We start from the raw sequence: 21,327 nt of genomic DNA, 5'->3' as shown, positions 1-21,327 counted from the left end.
CAGGGGTTTATTTTTGACCAGGTACTTATCTTGCAGTTGCCTCACCAAGAAAATAGCATCAGTAGTGCCTCTCCGTGGCACAAATCCAAACTGCATCACATCTAGGCTAACTCTCTTCCTAATTAATTGAGTTATGTCTCTTTCTGTAACTCCCATCACCTGATCCAGCAATTTGATGCCTCTGTAATTATTTCTGTCTGAGGCATCGCCCTTGCTTTTGTAGTAGTTGCACCTCTACTGTAACAATAAACACTATAACACACCCCTCCAACCATGCTACTTCCCTCAACCCCTGTCATAATGACCATTTTGCATTCTGTTTACAGGTAGAACTGCCGCCCCCTGATCTTGGTCCTACTTCATCTTTGAAAGAATCTCTACAACTTCTGCGAGATGTTCTGGCATGTCAAGATGCCTCAGTAGTTCCATTGGACAACAAAAAGCAGGATTTCAAACAAGTAACACCCTTTTTTTCATTCTTCAAAATCTGTTTTATTCATTTTCCTTTTTTAAATTTTGTTGTTCATTGTATTTTTATGTCTGTATTACTCAGTACAGAACAAATACCACTTAGGACTTGTGATTTGAAAGGCTTTAGTTTTAGGTTGATATCCATTCTTCCACTGGTTCATTCCTCCCTTATTCCCTGTCCATTTGCTTATCCCTCTGCCTGCCCACCTGTCCATCCATCCATCCACCCATCCTCATCAAACCCTCCCTCCCATGTACATCTCACATTTCAAGCCCCAACAAATGTTGAACTCTACAAAATTCTAGTGAAGCCCATGATAATGAAGTATTGCTTCCATATCTCATCTGCTTGTTCCACCATTGAGGGTCTTTGGGTGTTGACTGCATTTGGTCTGGGTCCTTGTCTTCAACTCTGCCACCTAGGGTGACCCTACCTACCAGGAGTTTATAACTCCTGATAGCATTGCTCTCACAGTCATTGATCCAGTGGATGAAGGGGGCTGCACATGATGGACATGCAACAGAAGGTGTCACTCAAAACTATACCCAGGTCAGCAGCAGCCCATTGCAGTTTCGTAACTGGGTCCTACATGTCTCATTCTATGTGCTGCAGAGGAAGGTCACGAAGTGGCAAGTTGAGGTCCATGCCATTGGCACTTTCCATGCCATTGGCACAAATCCATGCCATTGGCACTTTCTTCTACCGATGATGATGACGGCTTCCATATCTGGCATAGTGTTACTGCTATGCTTACAGACATCCTGGCCTGTGTCCAGAGACTGGACACTTTAATGATTGACATATAGTCACCCACTGACATGTTCCGGCCCATGACCTGCAGACATGCTGTCTCTTCTCTCGGCTTTTTCTACAGGTGTTATAATAGCCTCTATTTCTCGGCTCAGTAATTAGAGTGTTCAGCACACAATCATGAGGTAGTGAGTTCGATTCCCAGTGTGTTGTGTTCTTGAGCAAGACACTATATTTCACATTGCTCCAGTTCACTCAGCTGCAGAAATGAGTTGCGCTGTCCAAGCTGTGCTGGCCTTTGCCTTTCCTTTGGATAACATTGGTCGTGTGGGAAGGGTAGGTTGGTATGCATGGGCAACTGCTGGTCTTCCACAAACAACCTTGCCCAGACTTGTGCCTTGGAGAGTAACTTTCTAGGTGCAATCCCATTGTCATTCATGACCAAAGGGGTCTTATACTGTTGATCTTTATTGCCAAACTGCTAAGTTAGGGGGACATAAACACATTAACACCAGTTGTCAAGTGGTGGGGGAAACAAACACACACACACACACACACGTACATATTTACTATGGGCTTCTTTCATTTTCTATCAAGTCCAATCATAAGGCTGAGGTTATAGAAGATACTTGTGTGTGTGTGTGTGTGTGTTTGTGTATACGTGTGTGTGCGCGTGCATACTTTTTGATTTTTGTAATTGGCAGAAAGTTACCAAACAATTGACTACAGGGTTGAGAGTTTTGTAACTTGAATTTCTTTCTTCTACAGAGTGACTTATAAATTCTTTATGGAATGTTTGATTTACAGCTCAGTGCTACACTAACTTTCATGTATGTTCCTTCTTTCAGGTTCTCTCCTGTGTTGTTGACCCAGTGCTACAGATGTGCTCAGTGTCTGCCAGCAGGTTAAATACAGTTGATATGGCAGCTTATATGACCAACTGTATATACCTCACGCAAAATGCTCTTGCTGTTTACCATTTCACAGACAGTAGACTGGAGATGTTGCAGGCTCAGGTAAGGTTTTCTCTCGATGTTGTGGAGAGCATTCATTTTCTTATTGACATTTCTCATTTATGTCCTCTTCAGATTTTCAGTTATATACTTCCATTGAAATAGGGCCCCTATTTTTCCTTTATGCCAATCCTCATAAATATCGTTATATTTGTCATGCTGAATTCAGTCTAGAGTGTCTTGCATTACTCGTCTGAATGAAGAAGAAATGTTCAGAGAAACAAATTCCGTTTTTCTTTCCTAGTTTTAATTCTAGTGTCATTTTATTCAGTAACCTCGCTATTTTCAAGCTAAGTGTTAAATATTATTGAAGTTAATTAATCCTGGTAAAAATGTGCTGTTTTCACCTTTTAGTTTTGTTTGAGTATTTTATTTGGCTTCCCTTGTTATATTTTTGGCATGGGGCAGCCATCCTACTTGGTCATTCATGGTGCATCCTCCCATCCCTTCCCCACTGCCTATACTAGAAGTCTTTCTCCTAGAACTTTCTCTACCTCTCCCACTGCTATTTTAACTTATGTAAGCAATGGTCTCTACCACTGGTAGGCGTGACAAGTGTGAAGCAAATAAGTGACAGTAAATTAAACACAGGTTGAAATGTATATGAACTTGTATGATATGTCTGGCAAATATCCTTGCAAACCTTTTTAGGCACAGAATGTTGTCCCCCATTCCCATGTTCCCTCTTACCACTCCTTCCTCACCCTTAGAGTTGGCATGCTCAACTTGGGCACATTGAAAGTTAAGTCTGGTGAGATTGTTAAGATGCTGGAATGGCGGCATGTAGATGTATGTTGCATCCAAGAAGTAAGGTGGAAAGGAGCTTCTGTCAGGTTCTTCACAGACAAAGAGCATTAGTATAAAATTTGGGTAGGCAATAGTGATGGGGTCAGTGGTGTGGGCATGCTTCTTGCAGAGAAGTGGGTTGATAGGGCAATCGAGGTAGTCTGAGTGTGTGAAAGGATACTTAAGCTTAGACTGGTTTTGTAAAGTGGGACAACAACTATTATTTCTGCCTCTGTCCCTCAACTGGTGCTACCAAATGAACAGAAAGACCAATTTTATGACATACTTTTGAAGACTACCTTGACAACAAATGACAATGACCTCTTTGTGGCCGGTGAAATCAATGGACATGTTGGGCATCAGGGTGGCTTCCATGGACATGTTGGGCATCAGGGTGGCTTCCATAGCATACGTGGTGGCAATGGATTTGATTCCCGAAAGGAGGTGGGAACCAGGCTGCTGGAGTTCTGTGAGCTTATGATCTGCAATACTAACTTCAGGGAACCAGCCAGTTACCTGTTCACCTTTTAATCTGGTGGACACACAAGCCAGATTGACTACATTCTCACCAGAAAATGGGAAAAACAGTTGCTTACAAATGAAAAGACCTTCCCAGGTGAAGAGTGCTCCCCTCAACATAGGTTAGTTGTTAATGATTTCAGTCTCTGCTCTCTCATCTGGTGGTCAATGTGGAAGCTAGGGATAGATGAGTGGTTGAGTGAGCACTGTACAATTCATGTACAGAGATGGTGTCAGTAAGGTGAGTGTCGACAATGAGTATAGCAATGAATTTAATCTACAAGTAAGTGTTCACCAAGGATTGGTTTTCATCCCCTTCTTATCTATCCTAGTCCTCCAGGCCATAACAGACAAATTCAAGACTGGCTACCCATGGGAGCTCCTCTACACTGATGACATTGTTCTTGTAGCTGAATCACTACATGAAATAGAGAGGAAACTTCAGGTGTGGAAGCTATATCTGTAATCTAAGGGCTTTAGAGTTAGTTTAGCAAAGGCCAATGTCCTCGTAAATAGGAAAACAGACAAATTACAAATCCCTTCAGGGAAATGGCCCTGCTCAGTAGTTCAGAAAAACATTGGTTGAAACTCTGTATGGTCTACCCAGCACAAGCTATGGATACATTAGAAGTGATGCAGTATCTCAGAAAGATTAACATAGAAATTAGTATTTTTGTGTGACAGGTGTGTGGGTACAATAAACATTAAGAACGTGCAGAGAATAGACTTCCTCAGTTGTTAAAGGTGGTCCTTAGGAATAGTAGATAGCTTCTGTTACCTAGGTGACCAAGTTAGCAGTAGAGGGGGAAGTTTTGAAAATATAGCTGTTGGAATAAGAATGGGCTGGGCAAAGTTCAGAGAGCAACTATCTTTGTTGGTCACAAAGGGCATCTCCTGTGGAGATGACAATGGACAGAGACTTCTGGTGATTTACTGTGCTTGAGGAGACATGTCAAGCTAAGTAAAACGATGGCCATCCATACATAGAAGCATGTTCTTTAGTCCATGTTCTTCCATTCCCTCTCTCAGCCAAGAGGTCTTTGTCTTGCAGGCTTGGGGGTGCAGGTGCCATGTCATGTAGAAAAGTACCTGTGCTGGCACCATGTAAAAAAAAGCACTTGTGCTGGTGTCACATAGCAATGCACTCATGTGACACCACATAAAAAAGCACTCGTGCTGGTGTCACATAGCAAGCACTCATGCTGACACCACGTAACAAAGCACTTGTGTTGGTGCCATGTACAAGAGCACTCATGCTGACATCATGTCATCATCATCATCATCATCGTTTAACGTCCGCTTTCCATGCTAGCATGGGTTGGACGATTTGACTGAGGACTGGTGAAACCGGATGGCAACACCAGGCTCCAGTCTGATTTGGCAGAGTTTCTACAGCTGGATGCCCTTCCTAACGCCAACCACTCAGAGAGTGTAGTGGGTGCTTTTACGTGTCACCCGCACGAAAACGGCCACGCTCGGAATGGTGTCTTTTATGTGCCACCCGCACAAGCCAGTCCAGGGGCACTGGCAACGATCTCGCTCGAAAATCCTACAGGAGCCAGTCAGGTGGTACTGGCAACGGCCACGCTCAAAATGGTGCATCTCATGTGCCACCCGCACAAGAACCAGTCCAGGGGCACTGGCAACGATCTTACTTGGCTTGCCGGGTCTTCTCACGCACAGCCCATTTCCAAAGGTCTCGGTCCGTAGTCATCGCCTCGGTGAGGCCCAATGTACGAAGGTCTTGCCTCACCACCTCAGCCCAGGTCTTCCTGGGCCTACCTCTTCCACGGGTTCCCTCAACTGTTAGGGTGTGGCACTTTTTCACGCAGCTATCCTCCTCCATTCTCACCACATGTCCATACCAGCGCAATCGTCTCTCTTGCACGCCGCAACTGATGCTTCTAATGTTCAGCTTTTCTCTCAAGATACTTACACTCTGACGGGTATTCACATTGACATTACACATCCAACGGAGCATACTGGCTTCATTCCTTGCGAGCTTACGTATGTCCTCAGCAGTTACAGCCCATGTTTCACTGCCATGTAGCATGGTTGTTCGTACGCATGCGTCATACAGTCTGCCTTTTACTCTGAGTGAGAGTCCCTTTGTCGCCAGCAGGGGTAAGAGCTCTCTAAACTTTGCCCAGGCTATTCTTATTCTAGCAGCTACACTTTCAGCGCACCCACCCCCACTACTAACTTGGTCGCCCAGATAGCGGAAGCTATCGACTACCTCTAGTTTTTCACCCTGGAATGAGATAGAAGTTGTTTCCTGTTTGTTTGCAGTCTTTATTGCACCTGAACATCTGCCACAAACATTTTGCCTGTAGAAAAACATGTAGAAAAACATTTGTGTTGGTGCCACATTGAAAGCACTCATGCCAATCCCACATTGAAAGCACTTGTGCTGGCACCATGTTGTAAAAACACCCATACTGGCACCATGTTAAAAGCACTCATGTCAGCCCCATGTTAAAAACAACCATGCTGGTGCCACGTTTAAAGCATCCAACACAGTGTAAAGTGTAAAATGGTTGGCAGTAAGAAAGGACATCCAATGATAGAAACCATGCCAAAAGACTGTCCAACTCATGCCTGCATGAAAAACAGATATTAAATAATGGTGGCAGCAGTGAAGAAGAAGAAAATTGAAAAGAAAAATTTCTTCTATTTTACCTCTGTAGTACACTATTTCAGTAATATTCTTAAACCCCTCAGTTATCTTCTCAGCCCCTATAAACAGAGAAGCTAAAAGACCAGCATGCATTACTACAGCCGTGTCAATGATCTTATTAGATCAAAATGTTTGAAACAACACTGGGATCATGTAAGCCTGAATATATTTACATATAGTGGTTAGTGTGTTTCACTCGCGACTGCACAACACACGGTTTCAGACCAGTTGGTGCAGTGTGTTCTTGAGCAAAACACTTCATTTCATGTTGCTCTGTGATTCCTTCAACATCTAACATGTGACACACCATGCACCAGTACAGGCAACGTTGATCTGATGGAAGGAGTGAGCTCACTTACTGCACAAATATTTGATTACTACAAACAAATTGTCTGTGCAGGTTGTTCTGTAAGAAATTGCAGAATCATCTTTCTAACTCAAGAGACTGCCAAGAGTATCCATCCATCCATCCAGCCATCCATTCCATCCATGGGTGGTAGACTTGATCTACTACCTATCCCTTTGGTGCCTCAAGATGGAGTAGATTCTGTTGCAAGCATTGGGTGAAGTCTCCAGTCTGAGGATAGATTCTTCCATTCCTTCGCCAGTCTTAGAGGCTGTGCAGTCCTTCCCTCTTTCAGTATTATATTCACACAATTTGAATATAATCACCATTTCCTGAAGGTTTTCCCATCCTGTTGTTCACCTGAATTCATTAATTGATATACTTAAAGCAATTTATTTTATTGTAGTTTGTTTTATATCATTTCAGATCGATGCCCAAGTTGATACATTAGTCAGTGAACAGGCAGCTTTCATTCTTAACCGAGTGGACCTTGCCCATGTTTATAGTACGATTCAAAACTATGAATCAAGCCAGGTCTGTTTCATGTTTCATTATTTTCACTAATTACATTGCAACCTAATCAAGAATAGATATTTTGCTTTAATTTTACATTATTTTAGGTTTGAAATTGATGAAAGTGAAGTAATTATTTGTGATTTGCTTTACACATAGGTAAAACCTATTTCATCACATTTAATATTATTTAGTAATTCATATTATCAACCTCTTCTCTTGTGCCAACATCTTCAATTCTGGCACTCAATTCAGCCTCTTGCTTCCCATCACTTGAATACAAGCATCTCTGGAGTAACATTAAGTGACAGGGTGCACAGCTTAGTGATCAGTGAGTCTCTCTAGGTCAAGCCACTACACGTATCTCATAATACTGATTTCAAATTCTGGCACAAGGCCAGCAATTTCAGAAGAGGAGTAAGTCAATTACATCGACTCCAGTGTTCAACTGCTACTTATTTTATCAACCCTGAAAGGATGAAAGGCAAAGTAGACCTCAGTGGAATTTGAACTCAAAACATGAAGTCAGAGGAAATGCTGCTAAGCGTTTTGCCTGGCATGCTAACAGTTCTGCCAACTCGCTTCATTGATGTTCGGTAATACTGACATGTGGTTAGAATGTCACAAGGAAGAATTGGGCAGGAGAACAAGAGGTAAACCAAGAACAAAAAAGCTGGATGATATCTACAGCCTCAGTTGGTCACATATGGGAATGAAGTTTGAAAATCTATTGATGGTCGCTTCTGACAGAACCTCATGGTGGAGGAGGTGTCTGAAGACTCTATCCCCATGAACCGCCCCCCCCCCCCCCCCCCCAGGAACAGTGGGGAGAGAAGATGGATCAATAATTGATATAATGTAAGTGAAAGCACGTGACTTTGTAGTTGGTGTGCTGGGTTCATGATTATAAGTTATAAGGTTGTAAGTTCAGGTTTAAGTACATTTTAAGTTTGGCACCAATACTACAAGAATGTTTTTTGTGTCCTTGGCCAGACTAAAGGGTCCTCTCCATATTGGGTTGTCTCTACTTGTTCGCCAACAACATTACAGTGTGTACTGGGTGCATTTTCTTGTAGTACCTGCAGGCCTTTACAAAAACCATTCATTTACCAACCATTTTACTGAGAGTCTTGGGTGTATTTTATTGTGCTAACAACAAAGAGAAATTGCCATGCCCTTCACTAATTCAGAAGGTCGTCTTGACTCTCTCTTATCTCTGCAAACATCACCGTCATCATTTAATGTCTATTTTCCATGCTGATGTGGCTTGGACGGTTTGACAAGAGCTGGTAAGCTGGAGGGCTGCACCAGGTTTCACTCTGTTTTGGCATGGTATCTACAGCTGGATGTCCTTAAACCTTTATAAATATTCTGTGAGGTTTTCAAGTAAGACCCACACTGGCATACTGATGCCACGTCGGAAGTGTTGTTGCTGTGCACAGATATTCTAGATTGCATCCCCACCCAGAAAGGCCACCCACCTGATTGATTAAATGTGTTTATGAGTTGCTCACTAACATACTTAAACCTCTGACTCACAGACCTTCCTCATTCCACCTTTTTTGCTGCTACCATAATGTATTTATCTTGCTGGTCCTGAACCAAACTCACCCTTGTAGCCATCATCCTTGTAAGTCCTACACTAAGCACTGAATCCACTCTTTTCTCCCTCCCCCATGGTTGTTATTTTCGAGTGAGACATCAACTACATCAACCTCGCCTGTCTTGAAAAGTCAGTGATAGTAATGGTTGCCACCACTTCCTCCGGGCAAATCATTAAAAGTAATGTCCAAATTGTGATAGCTTGACAAATATTGGTTTCAAATTTTAGTACAAGGCCAGTAATTTCAGGGGACGGGGGTAAGTTGATGGCATCGACCCCAGTGCTTGACTGGTATTTATTTTATTGACTCTGAAAGGATCAAAGACAAATGAAATACCACTGAAATGCCATTATGCATTTTGCACAGCATGCTAACAACTCTGCCAGCTCACTGCCTTTAACTTGACAAATATTAAACTCAATTCTATATTCAGTGTATAATATGAGAAGATGATTTTTGGGATCTTTTTTAAAACGGGGGCCACATTTTTCATTAACGAAACACTTTGAAACTTGGAACACTGGTAGAATGTGTCATATAAAACATCTTTTTCTCTTAGTCTTCTTAAAAAAAAAAGAAATCCCTAAGTTATTCCATGTTAAAGTTGTCGTATTTCTGTAATTTCAACCAATCACTGACGTCCATTCAGCCGATATACATTAAGTGCCGACTACATAAACAAACGATTCTGAAACAATTCTATCGGTGATAGGGTTAGGGTTAGGGTTAGGGTAAAACAGCAAATTTAAAAAGAAAAAAGAAAAACGAAGCTATGGAAATTAAATACGCTTTACATCGCTTAATCAGCCAAAGGGGTAAATGTAAACAACTGAATACTTGTCAGTGATTGGTTGAAATTATCGAAATAAGACAATTTTTTACATGAAATAAATTCGAATACAAAAATATTTTTCTGTTCTATAACACAAAATAGATAAGTATACGAAGTTTGAAAGTCTTTCGGTACCAAAAACACTACGTAAAACATTAATGAAAAATGTGGCCCCCGTTTTAAAAAAGATCCGATTTTTGATGTGGTGTATCAGAGAAACTTCCATTTTAATAATAAGACCTGTTTCTATTTGAATCCATTAACATTATTGTTGAAATTTATTTGTGTATTTCTTTATCTCTTTTACAGGGAGAGATTTCATTGATGGAAGGAATGGATTCTCCAACACTGAAATCAGCCATGGTAGCTATTTTTGTATCTCCTCTTTTCTTCCTCTCCCCTCTTTAACAATGTTATAATATATTGAAATACCAATATACTGTAATATGATTGGTTGATTGGTCCAGTAAAGTAATTTGATTGGTAAATGAAGGTCAGCCAATTAGCAATTTGCAATAAAATTTGTGAATTGAATAGTGTGTGTGTGTGTGCATGTGTGTCAGCTGTGCTATCCTACATATTTGAATAATTGTTGTGTTTAATCACAGATAAATTGATATTATTATCAAAAATGTGACACGTATGAATAGATCTAATGACCCAGTTTTCAACCACCACCATGAATCAATAAATAAATATTGAATAAATGAAGTAAAAAAAAACACATTTAGAAATAGTAACAAAAAAATTGAAACAAAGTCCTCTTCTTTTCCAACAATGTGATACAACAAAAATTGGCATGTTGGAACAATATATCTTCCTACATGTGGCTATTTTTTAATAATAATAATAATGATGGTTTCAAATTTTGCCACAAGGGCACATAATAATAATAATAATAATAATAATGATGATGATAATCTTTTCTACCATAGGCACAAGGCCTGAAATTTGGTGGGGAGAGGGTAAGTCAGTCACTTTAACCCCAGTACTTGACTAGTACTTAATTTATCGACCCGGAAGGGATGAAAGGCAAATTCGACCTCAGCGGAATTTGAACTCAGGATGTAGTGGCAGTTGGAATACTGCTAAGCATTTCACCTGGCGTGCTAACGATTCTGCCAGTTTGCCACCTTGCAATAGTAATAATAATAAAAAAAAAAAACATCATAACAAAAACATAGAAGTTATATCTGGACCCTCAATGCTACACCCTATCCAAAAAATAGCCCATGCTAGGAACAGCCCATGCCCTATGCAACTAAACATTCCACAAACACAAGACACACTCTATACAGTAAATATCCATAAAATAAACAACCCCCATTACATGTTCTCTACAGGTGGGATACCCAACAGAAGAACACAACTCGCATTACACACAATACATACACTAATGCAACAAAAGACTGCTGCCAAACCCCATAACAAAGCAAACGAATGCAATACAATAGCAGGAAGAGTTTGCATTCCCCTATCAACGAAAAAGAGCACACAATGCTGCACACACCTCAACAACATGGAAGTGCAGCAGGTGGTGCAGTAGAAATCTGTTTGAAACAATTAGCTGTCAAATAAAAATAATGAGATGCACAACAACTTATTGGAAAAGGTAAAAGAGGTAACGAGTCAAGTAGAGGAAGACAGCAATGAGAGCCAAAAGTATATGAAGACAGAAAAGCAAACAGTCATAAAGAGAAATGTGTTTCTATATGTGGACATTTATGTCTGTAGTTACATGCCCCCTATATATAATCTGTCCCTATTGAAATGTATGTCTCCATATATGGAGCTGTTTGCCTACATACCCATCATGTGTCTCTATTTGGACATGTATTGTCTCCGTGTAGACAATACATGTCAACAGAGAGGCATGTCTACACAGTGACATGCCTCTCTGTTGACATGTCCACACAGAGCTGATGATATCAGTGACATATACTGTGTTGTCAGTTGGAATGTATTTGTCAGTATAACACTGAGCAAAATGTGGTATGGTCAGATATCTGGTAGATGCTGAGTTTTTTGCCTTTCATTCAGGGGGACAGATAATGCCTCTAAGACAGGTGGGAGGAAGGAAAAAGGTACCTTCAACCCAGAAATAAGGCTCAAATATTTGCAATGAAATGACCTCTACTAAAGGTGCTTAAGGGCCAGGTGATTAGTGTAGTTGAAATTTGTTATTATTTTGAGGGGTCTTTGCAAGCTTTTAAATACAAATATGTTTAGTTCATTGCAGGAAACTCATTCAGTTTTACAAATTATTAATGAGGTGTTAACTGATTCACTGTTTCCTGTTAGTTCATTTATTTGTTGCTAAATTAAGTCTACCAGCCATCACATAAAACCTGATAAGAAGGAAGTAGTAATATGATGTTTGCTATTTGGAAAATTCATTCACCTCATGATTGCATGAGAAAAATATGGAAGATTTCAGATGATTACCTTCTGCTGCTGCTGCTGCCGATGATGATGATGATGTTGCTTCTATTGAAGCGTTTTCAACCATCCATGACTAATTTTCTCTTTGTCTCTTTTCAGAGTAAATTTGATAATTTTTTGGCTTCACCTGATTCCCTCATTCTTCCCCAGAGCAGTCTTTTACTCAGTGCCACTGTCAGGTAATTTTTTCGTTTCAAGTTTAATATTTAAAAACAAAAATTTTATTTGTATTTGTTATAGCATTTTGATGTTGTTTCTGTTGCAGTTGCTGTTTAGTTCCAGGGCAGCCCTGGTCCAGCAGAACTATGATCAAAGTTGTTACAAATGAGATTTTGGCTATTTTGTCATGTTTCAGACAAAGTGTATTTCGGTTGCCTATTGCTGGAAACAATGAATAAATATGAAAGTACTTGGCTCAGTGGTTAGAGCATCATGAGGTTGTGAGTTTGATTCCCAGACCAGACTGTGTGATGTGTTCTTAAGCAAGACACTTTACTCCATGTTGCTACAGTTCTCTCAAAGTAGAAATGAGTTGCAACATCACAGGTGCCAGACTGTATTGGCCTTTGCCTTTCCCTTGGATAACATCGGTGGTTTGGAGAGGGGAGACTGGTATGCATGGGTGGTTTGGAGAGGAGAGACTGGTATGCATGGGTGGTTTGGAGAGGGGAGACTGGTATGCATGGGTGGTTTGGAGAGGGGAGACTGGTATGCATGGGTGGTTTGGAGAGGGGAGACTGGTATGCATGGGTGGTTTGGAGAGGGGAGACTGGTATGCATGGGTGGTTTGGAGAGGGGAGACTGGTATGCATGGGTGGTTTGGAGAGGGGAGACTGGTATGCATGGGTGACTGCTGGTCTTCCATAAAACAACCTTGCCTGGACTTGTGCATTGGAGGGTAATTCTCTAGGTTCAATCCCATGGTCATTCATCACTAAAGGGATTCTTTACTCCTTCGTATAGAAGGGATTATAATCCAAGCTCTGTCTTTGTGAAGAACATTTGTGTATTCCAGTAATGAAATGCTTTATTTCAAATGAAAAAGTCATACATACAGGTTAACATTCCTGGTGAGTAAATATTTATTAAAACAAAGACTGGAATATGTGGTACCTTTTGTACCATTTTAATTCTGTGTTACATTGTGTTTCATTACAATCTGGGAAATACATTTTGTGGATATAAATATTGATAATTATAATAATAGAAATATAATAAATTCATAACAGATCTTTTTCTCTTTTACCTTTTACTTGTTTCAGTCATTAGACTGTGGCCATGCTGGGGCACTGCCATGAAGAATTCTTAGTCAAATGGATTGACACTAGTACTTTTTTTTTTTCATTTTTTTAAAGCCTGGTGCTTATTCTGTCGGTCAATTTTGCCAAACTGCTAAGTTACTGGGACATAAACACATCACCACTGGTTGTCAGCTGGTGTGTGTGTTGGGGGGGGGACACAAAAACACACATACCTCACTCTTTCTCTCTCTCTCTCACACACACACACACACGTGTATATATATATATGCTTTTGCACGGTGATCGCCATAAGAGTTAAGCTTATTTAAAAATACCATTATTATTATCTACAGGATATATATATATATATATATATATAACGCGACTCTCTCTATTTCTATTTCCCCCTCTCATTCTTCCCTCTACTGTTCTTCGCCTCTACCTGTCACTATTTCTCTCTCTCTCTCTCTCTATCTCTTGTTACTCGTCCTTCGCCTCTCACCATTACCACTACTATCTCTCTCTCTCTCTCTCTACCTCTCGTTGCTCACTTTTATTCTACTTCCTCCCCTCCTTTTCCCTCTGCTACTCTTTCTCCTCACACAGCCTTGGTCACGTGTGTCCAGCTGCTATTTCTTTTCGTTCTTGGAATCACCAAGCTCGCACGTACTTCTTTGCCCCTCCTGTACGTGCTTCACAGAGTTCGAGACATACACACTTCACGTCTGGCTGTACAGCCTTTTTGTTTGTTTATTTCACCGTTTCGTCTTCCTGTCTTGTTTTCTGTCCGCCACTATCCTCCACGAAAACAATTTAATTTGTGTTCGTGGGAAGAACCATTTTAATGATGCGTACTGCCTTAATTCTTCGAAACGCCGGAGTTTTAATGGTGGGAGCTGATGAAGGGGATGTTTCTATGTGGCCTGCTTGTTTGTTGCACCTTGTTTACCATTTTGTCCTTGTTCTTTTGCCACGTCATGTACCCAGTTATGTATCTATATGTACATGTAGATGAACGTATATACATACATGTACATATATATGCATATACTCATATATTGTTTATATATATATATATATATATATATATATATATTCTTACTCTTTTATTCTTTTGCTTGTTTCAATCATTTGACTGCAGCCATGCTGGAGCACTGCCTTTAGTCAAACAAATTGACCCTAGAATTTATTCTTTGTAAGCCTTGTAATTGTTCTAACAGTCAGTTTTGCTGAACTGCTAAGTTACTGGAACATAAACACACCAGCATCAGTGTCAAGCGATGGTGGGGGAACAAATACATTCGTATGTATATATATATATATATATATATATATATATATATATATGACGGGCTTCTTTCAGTTTCTATCAACCAAATCCACTCACAAGGCTTTGGTCAGCCCGAGGCTATAGTGGAAGACACTTGCCCAAGCTGCCAAACAGTAGGACTGAACCCAGAACCATGTGGTTGGGAAGCAAGCTTCTTAACACACAGGCACTCCTGTGCCTATGTATATATATGATGAGCTTCTTCCAGTTTCCATCTACCAAATCCACATACAAGGTTTTGGTCAGCTTGAGGTTATAGTAGAAGGCATTTTCCCAAGGTGCCATGCTGTGGGACTGAACCTGGGATCATGTAATTGAGAAGCAAATTTCTTACCACACAGCCATGCTTGTGCCTGGTATTATTATTAATATTCATAAAACGTATTCACATATTGCAATAAAACATGTGTAACACAGAATTAAAATGGTACCACATATTCCAGTGCTTATTTTAATATATATGTATATAGATAAATATATGTAATGACTATGTGTATATTCTTTTGTTCTTTTACTGCTTTCAGTCGTTGGACAGCAGCCATGGTGGAGCACTGCTTTCAAAGATTTTCTTGGTGAATTTTTATCAATCTCAGTACTTTCCTCTGGTTCCTAGCAGTTTGATGAATAGAGATTTATAAAACAAAACTATCCTTTTATGGAATGTGACTGAATGAATGGTATTTTTGTTTGATGCTCTGATTTATTGACTATTAATCAACTTAGTAGACATGCACATAATGGCTTTCTACACTGTTTCTGTCCACCATCGCATTGGTCAACATGAAACTAGGATGGATAATAAAAAATTGGTCTGAAGAGAAATGTCAGATTGTTTAGGCTTTCCTGATGTTGTTAGACTAGGGAAGAAGGGATGCTCCAGTATGGCCTTGGCTGTGATGGCTTGGCATGAATGAAATATAAAGACTAAAGCTGGTCAAGCTTAGCATATTTTACAGTTGGTTTCAAGTGTTGGTGGTCATTGCTTGGGTTGACAGGTAAACAAAAGTATGATAAGTGAATTCCAGAAAGATTCACATAGGCGTGGCTGTGTAATAAGAAGCTTGCTTTCTAGCCACATGGTTTCGGGTTCAGTCTCACTGCATGGAACCTTGGGCAGGTGTCTTCTGCTATAGTCTTGGGCCAACCAAAGCCTTTTGTGTGGATTTGGTAGGCGGAAACTGAAAGAAGCCCATCATATATATCATCATCATCATCGTGAAGGTGCATGGCTCAGTGGTTAGAACATTGAGCTTATGATCATGAAGTTGTGAGTTTGATTTCCGCACTGGGCTATGTGTTGTGTTCTTGATCAAGACACTTTATTTTTATGTTGCTCCAGTTCACTTAACTGTAGAAATGAGTTGCGATGTCACTGGTGCTAAGCTCTACCAGCCTTCCCCTTGGATAACATCAGTGGCATGGAGAGAGGAGGCTGGTCTTCCATAAAAACAACCCTAGGTTGTTCGTTTGCTGTTGAGGCGACTTTCTGCCCAGAATTGGACCCTGGAAGGGAACCTCTTAGGTGCACCCATGGCCTTTTGTGACCGATGGAGTCATCCATATATGTATGTGTGTGTGTGTGTGTATGTATGTATGTATGTATGCATGTATGCATGCATGCATCCCTACCACTACTTAACAACTAATGCTGGAGTGTTTATGTCCCATTAACTTAGTGGTTTAGCAAAAGAGATCAATAGAATAAGTATCAGGTTTTTAAAAAAGTACTGGGGTTGCTTCATTCAACTAAAAAGAATTTCTTAAAGGCGGTGCCCCAGCATGGTTGCAGTCTTATGACTGAAACAAGTATAACAAAGCATGTTTTGAGATGAAGGATTGGGTTTTGTTTAGTGCAAGGTTTTAGAAGATGGAAGACAGAATAGGAGGGATAGGAGGGTGGGTAGTTGAGATGTGTTAGCTTTGGTGGAGATGTAAAACGTTTGAGAAATTTAAGAATAAATTCTGTTTGCAGTGTAGTAAAGATCAATGGTTTGGAGTGTGAATGGATCTACTGTGAATGAGAGGGATATGATTACATGACCATTCTGTCCAGAAATATATGTTGTGTTTTATTTTCTTTATTATGAGCTGGCAGAATTGTTGGTATGCCAAGCAAAATGCTTAGTGACATTTTGTCTATCTTTACTTTCTGAGTTCAAATTTTGCTGAGGTTGATATTCCTTTTCATTTTTCTAGGGTCAATAGATTATGTACCAGTTGAGCACTGGAGTCCATGTAATTGACTAACCTGCTTCCTCAAATTTCAGGCCTTGTATGACTCAGTGGTTAAAGCGTCTGGCTCACAATCATGAGGTAGTGAGTTCGATTCCTGGACTAGGCTGCATGTTGTGTTCTTGAGCAAGACACTTTATTTCACATTGCTCCAGTTCATTCATCTGTAGAAATGAGTTGCAACATCACTGGTGCCAAGCTGTATCGGCCCCTTTGCCTTTCCCTTGGATAACACTGGTAGCATGGAGAGGGGAGGCTGGTATGCATGGGCGACTGCTGGTCTTCCATAAAAACAACTTTGCCCGGACTTATGCCTTGGAGGGTAACTTTCTAGGATCAATGCCATGGTCATTCATGACCGAAGGGGGTCTTTGCCTATTATGGAAAGAATCATTATTACTAGTTGTAATCTGTCACTGTGCATTTCAAGATGAAATAAGCCCTTCAGCAGGAGCCTACTACAATGATCACATTGATATGCTCAACAACTACCTGTTTTTTCTTACATCAAACAAATTTTAATTCTATCTTTCATGTACACTTTCTCATAGTATTTCTCTCTCAACAACAATAATCACCTGTCATTATAGTCCAAGGTCTTTCTTTAAACTTTGTGCATTTGGGGACAGATTTATGTTTGTAAAAAGACAGATATATAACTGATAATAACTATTTATCAAAAAATGTTATGAGGATAAAAATAACCTTCTTTATTCAATAAAGCCACCTTCAGCTTCTATATTAACAACTGCTTCTATATGAGATCTAAATCATCTACATGCTCAAATCAAGTGATCCAGGTTCATTTTGGACATTACTCTTCGCGGACAATATTTCTGACTGTTCCTTCTAACACATAGAGATCTTTTGCAATTGACCTCGTGGACTTTCTGGGATTGTAATCAATGGTCTGTTGAACTTGCTGGATAAATTTAGGTGTTCTGGTGATTTCAGAGTGTTTACAATGTTTTTTATGCTTTGATACTGGTGATACGTTTCCATCTTCAGTCTCTCACTCCTTACAAACTTTTGTAGATGAAAGATCTGGCAACTTTTAAAAATAAAGATATTTCTAAATCACTATGCTCAGCTTTTATAACCACAATAACAGCATGCCTCTTCATTTCTTGAATAAGCTGAGGGTTCACCATTATTTTCTGAAACAAAAATTATAGAGTTAGCAAAAAATGCAGCAATGACCCATACCTTATGCACCCTGTATATATATATATATATATAGTTATTTTTTTGAAGTCTGTTTTGTGTTGTGTTGACAGACTTGCACTTAAAATTCCTGTGTTTTTAATAAAAACTCTCAGCAACAACATTTTTTCCTTCCCTTCTTCTAAATATACATTGTGACGGGGGTTATCTCCCCCTTTGCTTCCCTCCTTCTAATAGATGTTATGATGGACAGACTGGCAGAGATCAGCTTCTCTTTTATAATATAACATCGAAGGCAATGGAGTTGGAAAATTGCTAAATTTTATGTAATTAAGACCCTTTGTGATCTGAGTTCAAATTGCATTAAGTCTAGCTTTACCTGTCATTCTTTTGTGGGGAGGGAGTGTTGATAAAATGAAATGCTATTCACATATTGGAGGTCAATAACCTCTCCCACCACACACACACAAACTAAATTTCTGGCCCTGTGACTACGTTAGAAATTATAAGGAGAGTGGATTAACAGAAATTATTAGCACAAGAAAAAAATGTCTTGCAATAGTTCTTTTGGCTCTTTTCATTTTAAGATCAAATCCTATTGAAGCTAACGCTACCGTTTATCGTTGTGGGGTTGATAAAATAAAGTACCGGTCATGTGCTAGTATTAAATATATTCAACTGTTCTTTCCCTTGAAATTTCTGATATTTTGCATATCTAAGAAATCATCATCATCATCATCATCCTTATTAATATAATCAAAACAGTAAGCTAGCAGAATTTTTGCTGCATTTGTTCTGGTTCTGTAAGTTCTGGGTTCAAATTCCACCAAGTGCCAGTTGAACACTGGTGTTTATGTAATCAACTTCCTCCAGCTGTAACAATTGCTGGCATTGTGCCAAAATAAGAATTACTATTAAGACAGTGAGCTGGCAGAATTGTTAGAACTTTGGTAAAAAATGTCTTGTAGTGTTCGTTTTGGTTGTTTCTGTGAGTTCTAATTCTACCTAGGTGAACCCTGCTTTTATCTTTTTAGGCTTCATAGCCAAAGTACCATCCCAGGGCAATGGGTTAACATAGTTGTTAAAGTATCAAATAAGATAATATGAGGATATGTGTTGAGGTTGTTTACATTTGGAGTTGAAATTCCACGAAGGTGTTAATGGCCAGGGTCAATCACCCCACAAAAAGGGTGCTCCTTTCACAACCCATAAGCTAACAATGAGATGGTAAGGCCTTTGTCCAGCACTGGATTAATGATTGATTGAATGAATGGAAATAATATGGTGGTGGATTGATACATACCTGCCTGTGACTATCTTGGATCTTATGATATAAACTTCTTATTTTAAAGTAGTCTTAATCAAAACTTCATGTTAATTTATGCTCCAAATACCTGCTTAATTACAGTTATTTAGTAAAAGTTATTTTACTATATTCTTCATTATTTTAAAAATTAATTGAAACAAAAGCAGTCATTTCAGTAGAAATTTAATAACAAAAGGGATTAATTAGATTATTGGGGTGTCAGACAAAATACTGTGTAATTTCTAGGGGTATTTCTTTATGTTCTGAGTTCAAGTCTTACCCAGGTTGACTTTATCTTTCATACTTTTGGAGCAGAAAAGTGAAGTACCTGGATTAATTAAATTAATAATAGTCTGGACAACAATTTGTGGCCTTGCACCTCTGTTAGAATCAACTGTACCACTTCCCTCATTATCCATCCTTAACACTTTAGCATTTAAACTGGCTATATCTGGCCAAAATATGCTGCCTGTATTATGTGATCTGGCCTCTCACACCAACCCTACAATATCATTCTAAAACATTAATAGCTACCTCATCAAAATCTCATAGCTACATGATAATGTATGATTAATTCAAATCAATGTGAATAAATAAACATTACTTTTGATAGAATAATGTGAATGCTAAATGATTAAATTTGTGTTTTTGTTACAAATGACCGTTATCATCATTTATAATTTCAGGGAGAAAGTGAAAAAAATATCTGTGGAATTAATTTGTGAAGCCTATCGCCAAATCTATAACTTTATCTGTGACAAGAACCATGGTTATGCTGATTGGCAAAGCATTGTACCAAGAACACCAGATCAAGTTGTTAAACTTCTCTCTTGACGGCATCAATTTATAAGCATTGTTATTATTTTTATTATCATTACTCATACAGAGGTAAAGTGTAAGAAATCATAGAATGATAGAGGACTAACAGTATTTTGTTGATCAGGGATCTAATCTTAAGCTGGGTGGTGAAGCATCAACTTTGCCTTTCATTTGACTGGGATCAATAATGAAATAAGGGCGACAGTTAATTGCATTGACTGGAAAACCTTTTTCACTGCAATTTGGGTGGGGACCTTCTACATGTAAAATCAATATTATTGACTCTATATTATCAGTGGGTATAAAATAATGGGGGTGTTTGTTTTGTTTGCTGGAAATAAAATAAAAGTATTTTCCTCTGGTTCTAAAATTCAGAGACAAAACCTAATTTTGTTTTCAAAGTTTCAATTTCTTAATTTCTTTTTTTTTTTTTTTGCTTTCTATAATCTTTTCTGTGATTGAGATGGTGTTTATTAATCTCACATTAGTCCTTATCAAAGGTCTTCTTGTCATGATTATCTCAGTTTTTCTTTCAGGTGTAATATACTTTCCACATTTTTCTTGTGTTAAATATAGTTCATGCTCAAGTTGCTCTTACAGATTCCTTTGAGAATGTTCACCAAAAATCAATTAAGGGCAACAGAAGCAGTATAAATCACAAAAGTAATATTTATCTCCCACTTAAAGTGGATGTTGTGTTTGGGGATGCTATAATCTTTAAATTTTTACCATGCTGTCTCCCAAATTCACTCACAAGGTATTGATTAATTTTAGGCTGTAGAAAGGTGGTGAATTGGCAGAATCAGTAGCATGCTGGGCAAAATGGTTGGTGACATTCCTTTTGGTTTTACTTTCCGAGTTCAAATCCTGCTGAGGTTGACTTTGCCTTTCAGCCTTTCGGGGTCGATAAAATAAGTACCAGTTGAACACTGGGTCAATGTAATTGACTTATCTCTCCTGAAACTGCTGGCTTTGTTCCAAAATTTGAAACCAATGTGGATCCAACAGAGGGACCAGGAACCTAGTAGACAAGCTTGGTAGATGAAGCCATGAAGGATATGAATACAGGGAAAGCCCCCGGTCCATCAGGAATCAGCACTGAGATGCTTAAAATATTTAGTGGTGTGTGTTATGGTCTAGTCACCCATATAGTTAACCAGGTTGTACACGAGGGAGTCAAAACCAATGACTGGTGTAGCAGCATTATAGTCAACTGCTACAAAGGTAAAGGTGATGCCTTATACAAAAATAATTACAGAGGTATCAAATTGTTGGACCAGG

The 21,327-nt window shown here is 39.2% G+C and overlaps 1 protein-coding gene across 2 annotated transcripts in view; it reads left to right on the top strand.

Annotated features, from left to right (window-relative positions):
• The window catches only part of LOC106883730 (conserved oligomeric Golgi complex subunit 6), a 49,371-nt gene extending 28,937 nt beyond the window's left edge, over positions 1-20,434 (top strand). The window contains exons 13-18 of one of the 2 annotated variants that reach the window (XM_089342120.1): positions 327-458; positions 2,071-2,238; positions 6,990-7,097; positions 9,822-9,875; positions 12,054-12,133; positions 19,914-20,434. In XM_089342120.1, coding sequence (XP_089198246.1) covers positions 327-458; positions 2,071-2,238; positions 6,990-7,097; positions 9,822-9,875; positions 12,054-12,133; positions 19,914-20,061 — 690 coding nt within the window. In that variant the 3' untranslated portion in view covers positions 20,062-20,434. The remainder of the gene's footprint in view (positions 1-326; positions 459-2,070; positions 2,239-6,989; positions 7,098-9,821; positions 9,876-12,053; positions 12,134-19,913) is intronic. The other variant, XM_089342121.1, reaches the window with a different exon arrangement.
• Positions 20,435-21,327: the final 893 nt, after the last annotated feature.

Source organism: Octopus bimaculoides, chromosome 25, assembly GCF_046866305.1.
Source record: "Octopus bimaculoides isolate indiv1 chromosome 25, ASM4686630v1, whole genome shotgun sequence".
Classification (NCBI taxonomy): domain Eukaryota; kingdom Metazoa; phylum Mollusca; class Cephalopoda; order Octopoda; family Octopodidae; genus Octopus; species Octopus bimaculoides.
This window is presented reverse-complemented; position numbering and strand designations above follow the sequence as displayed.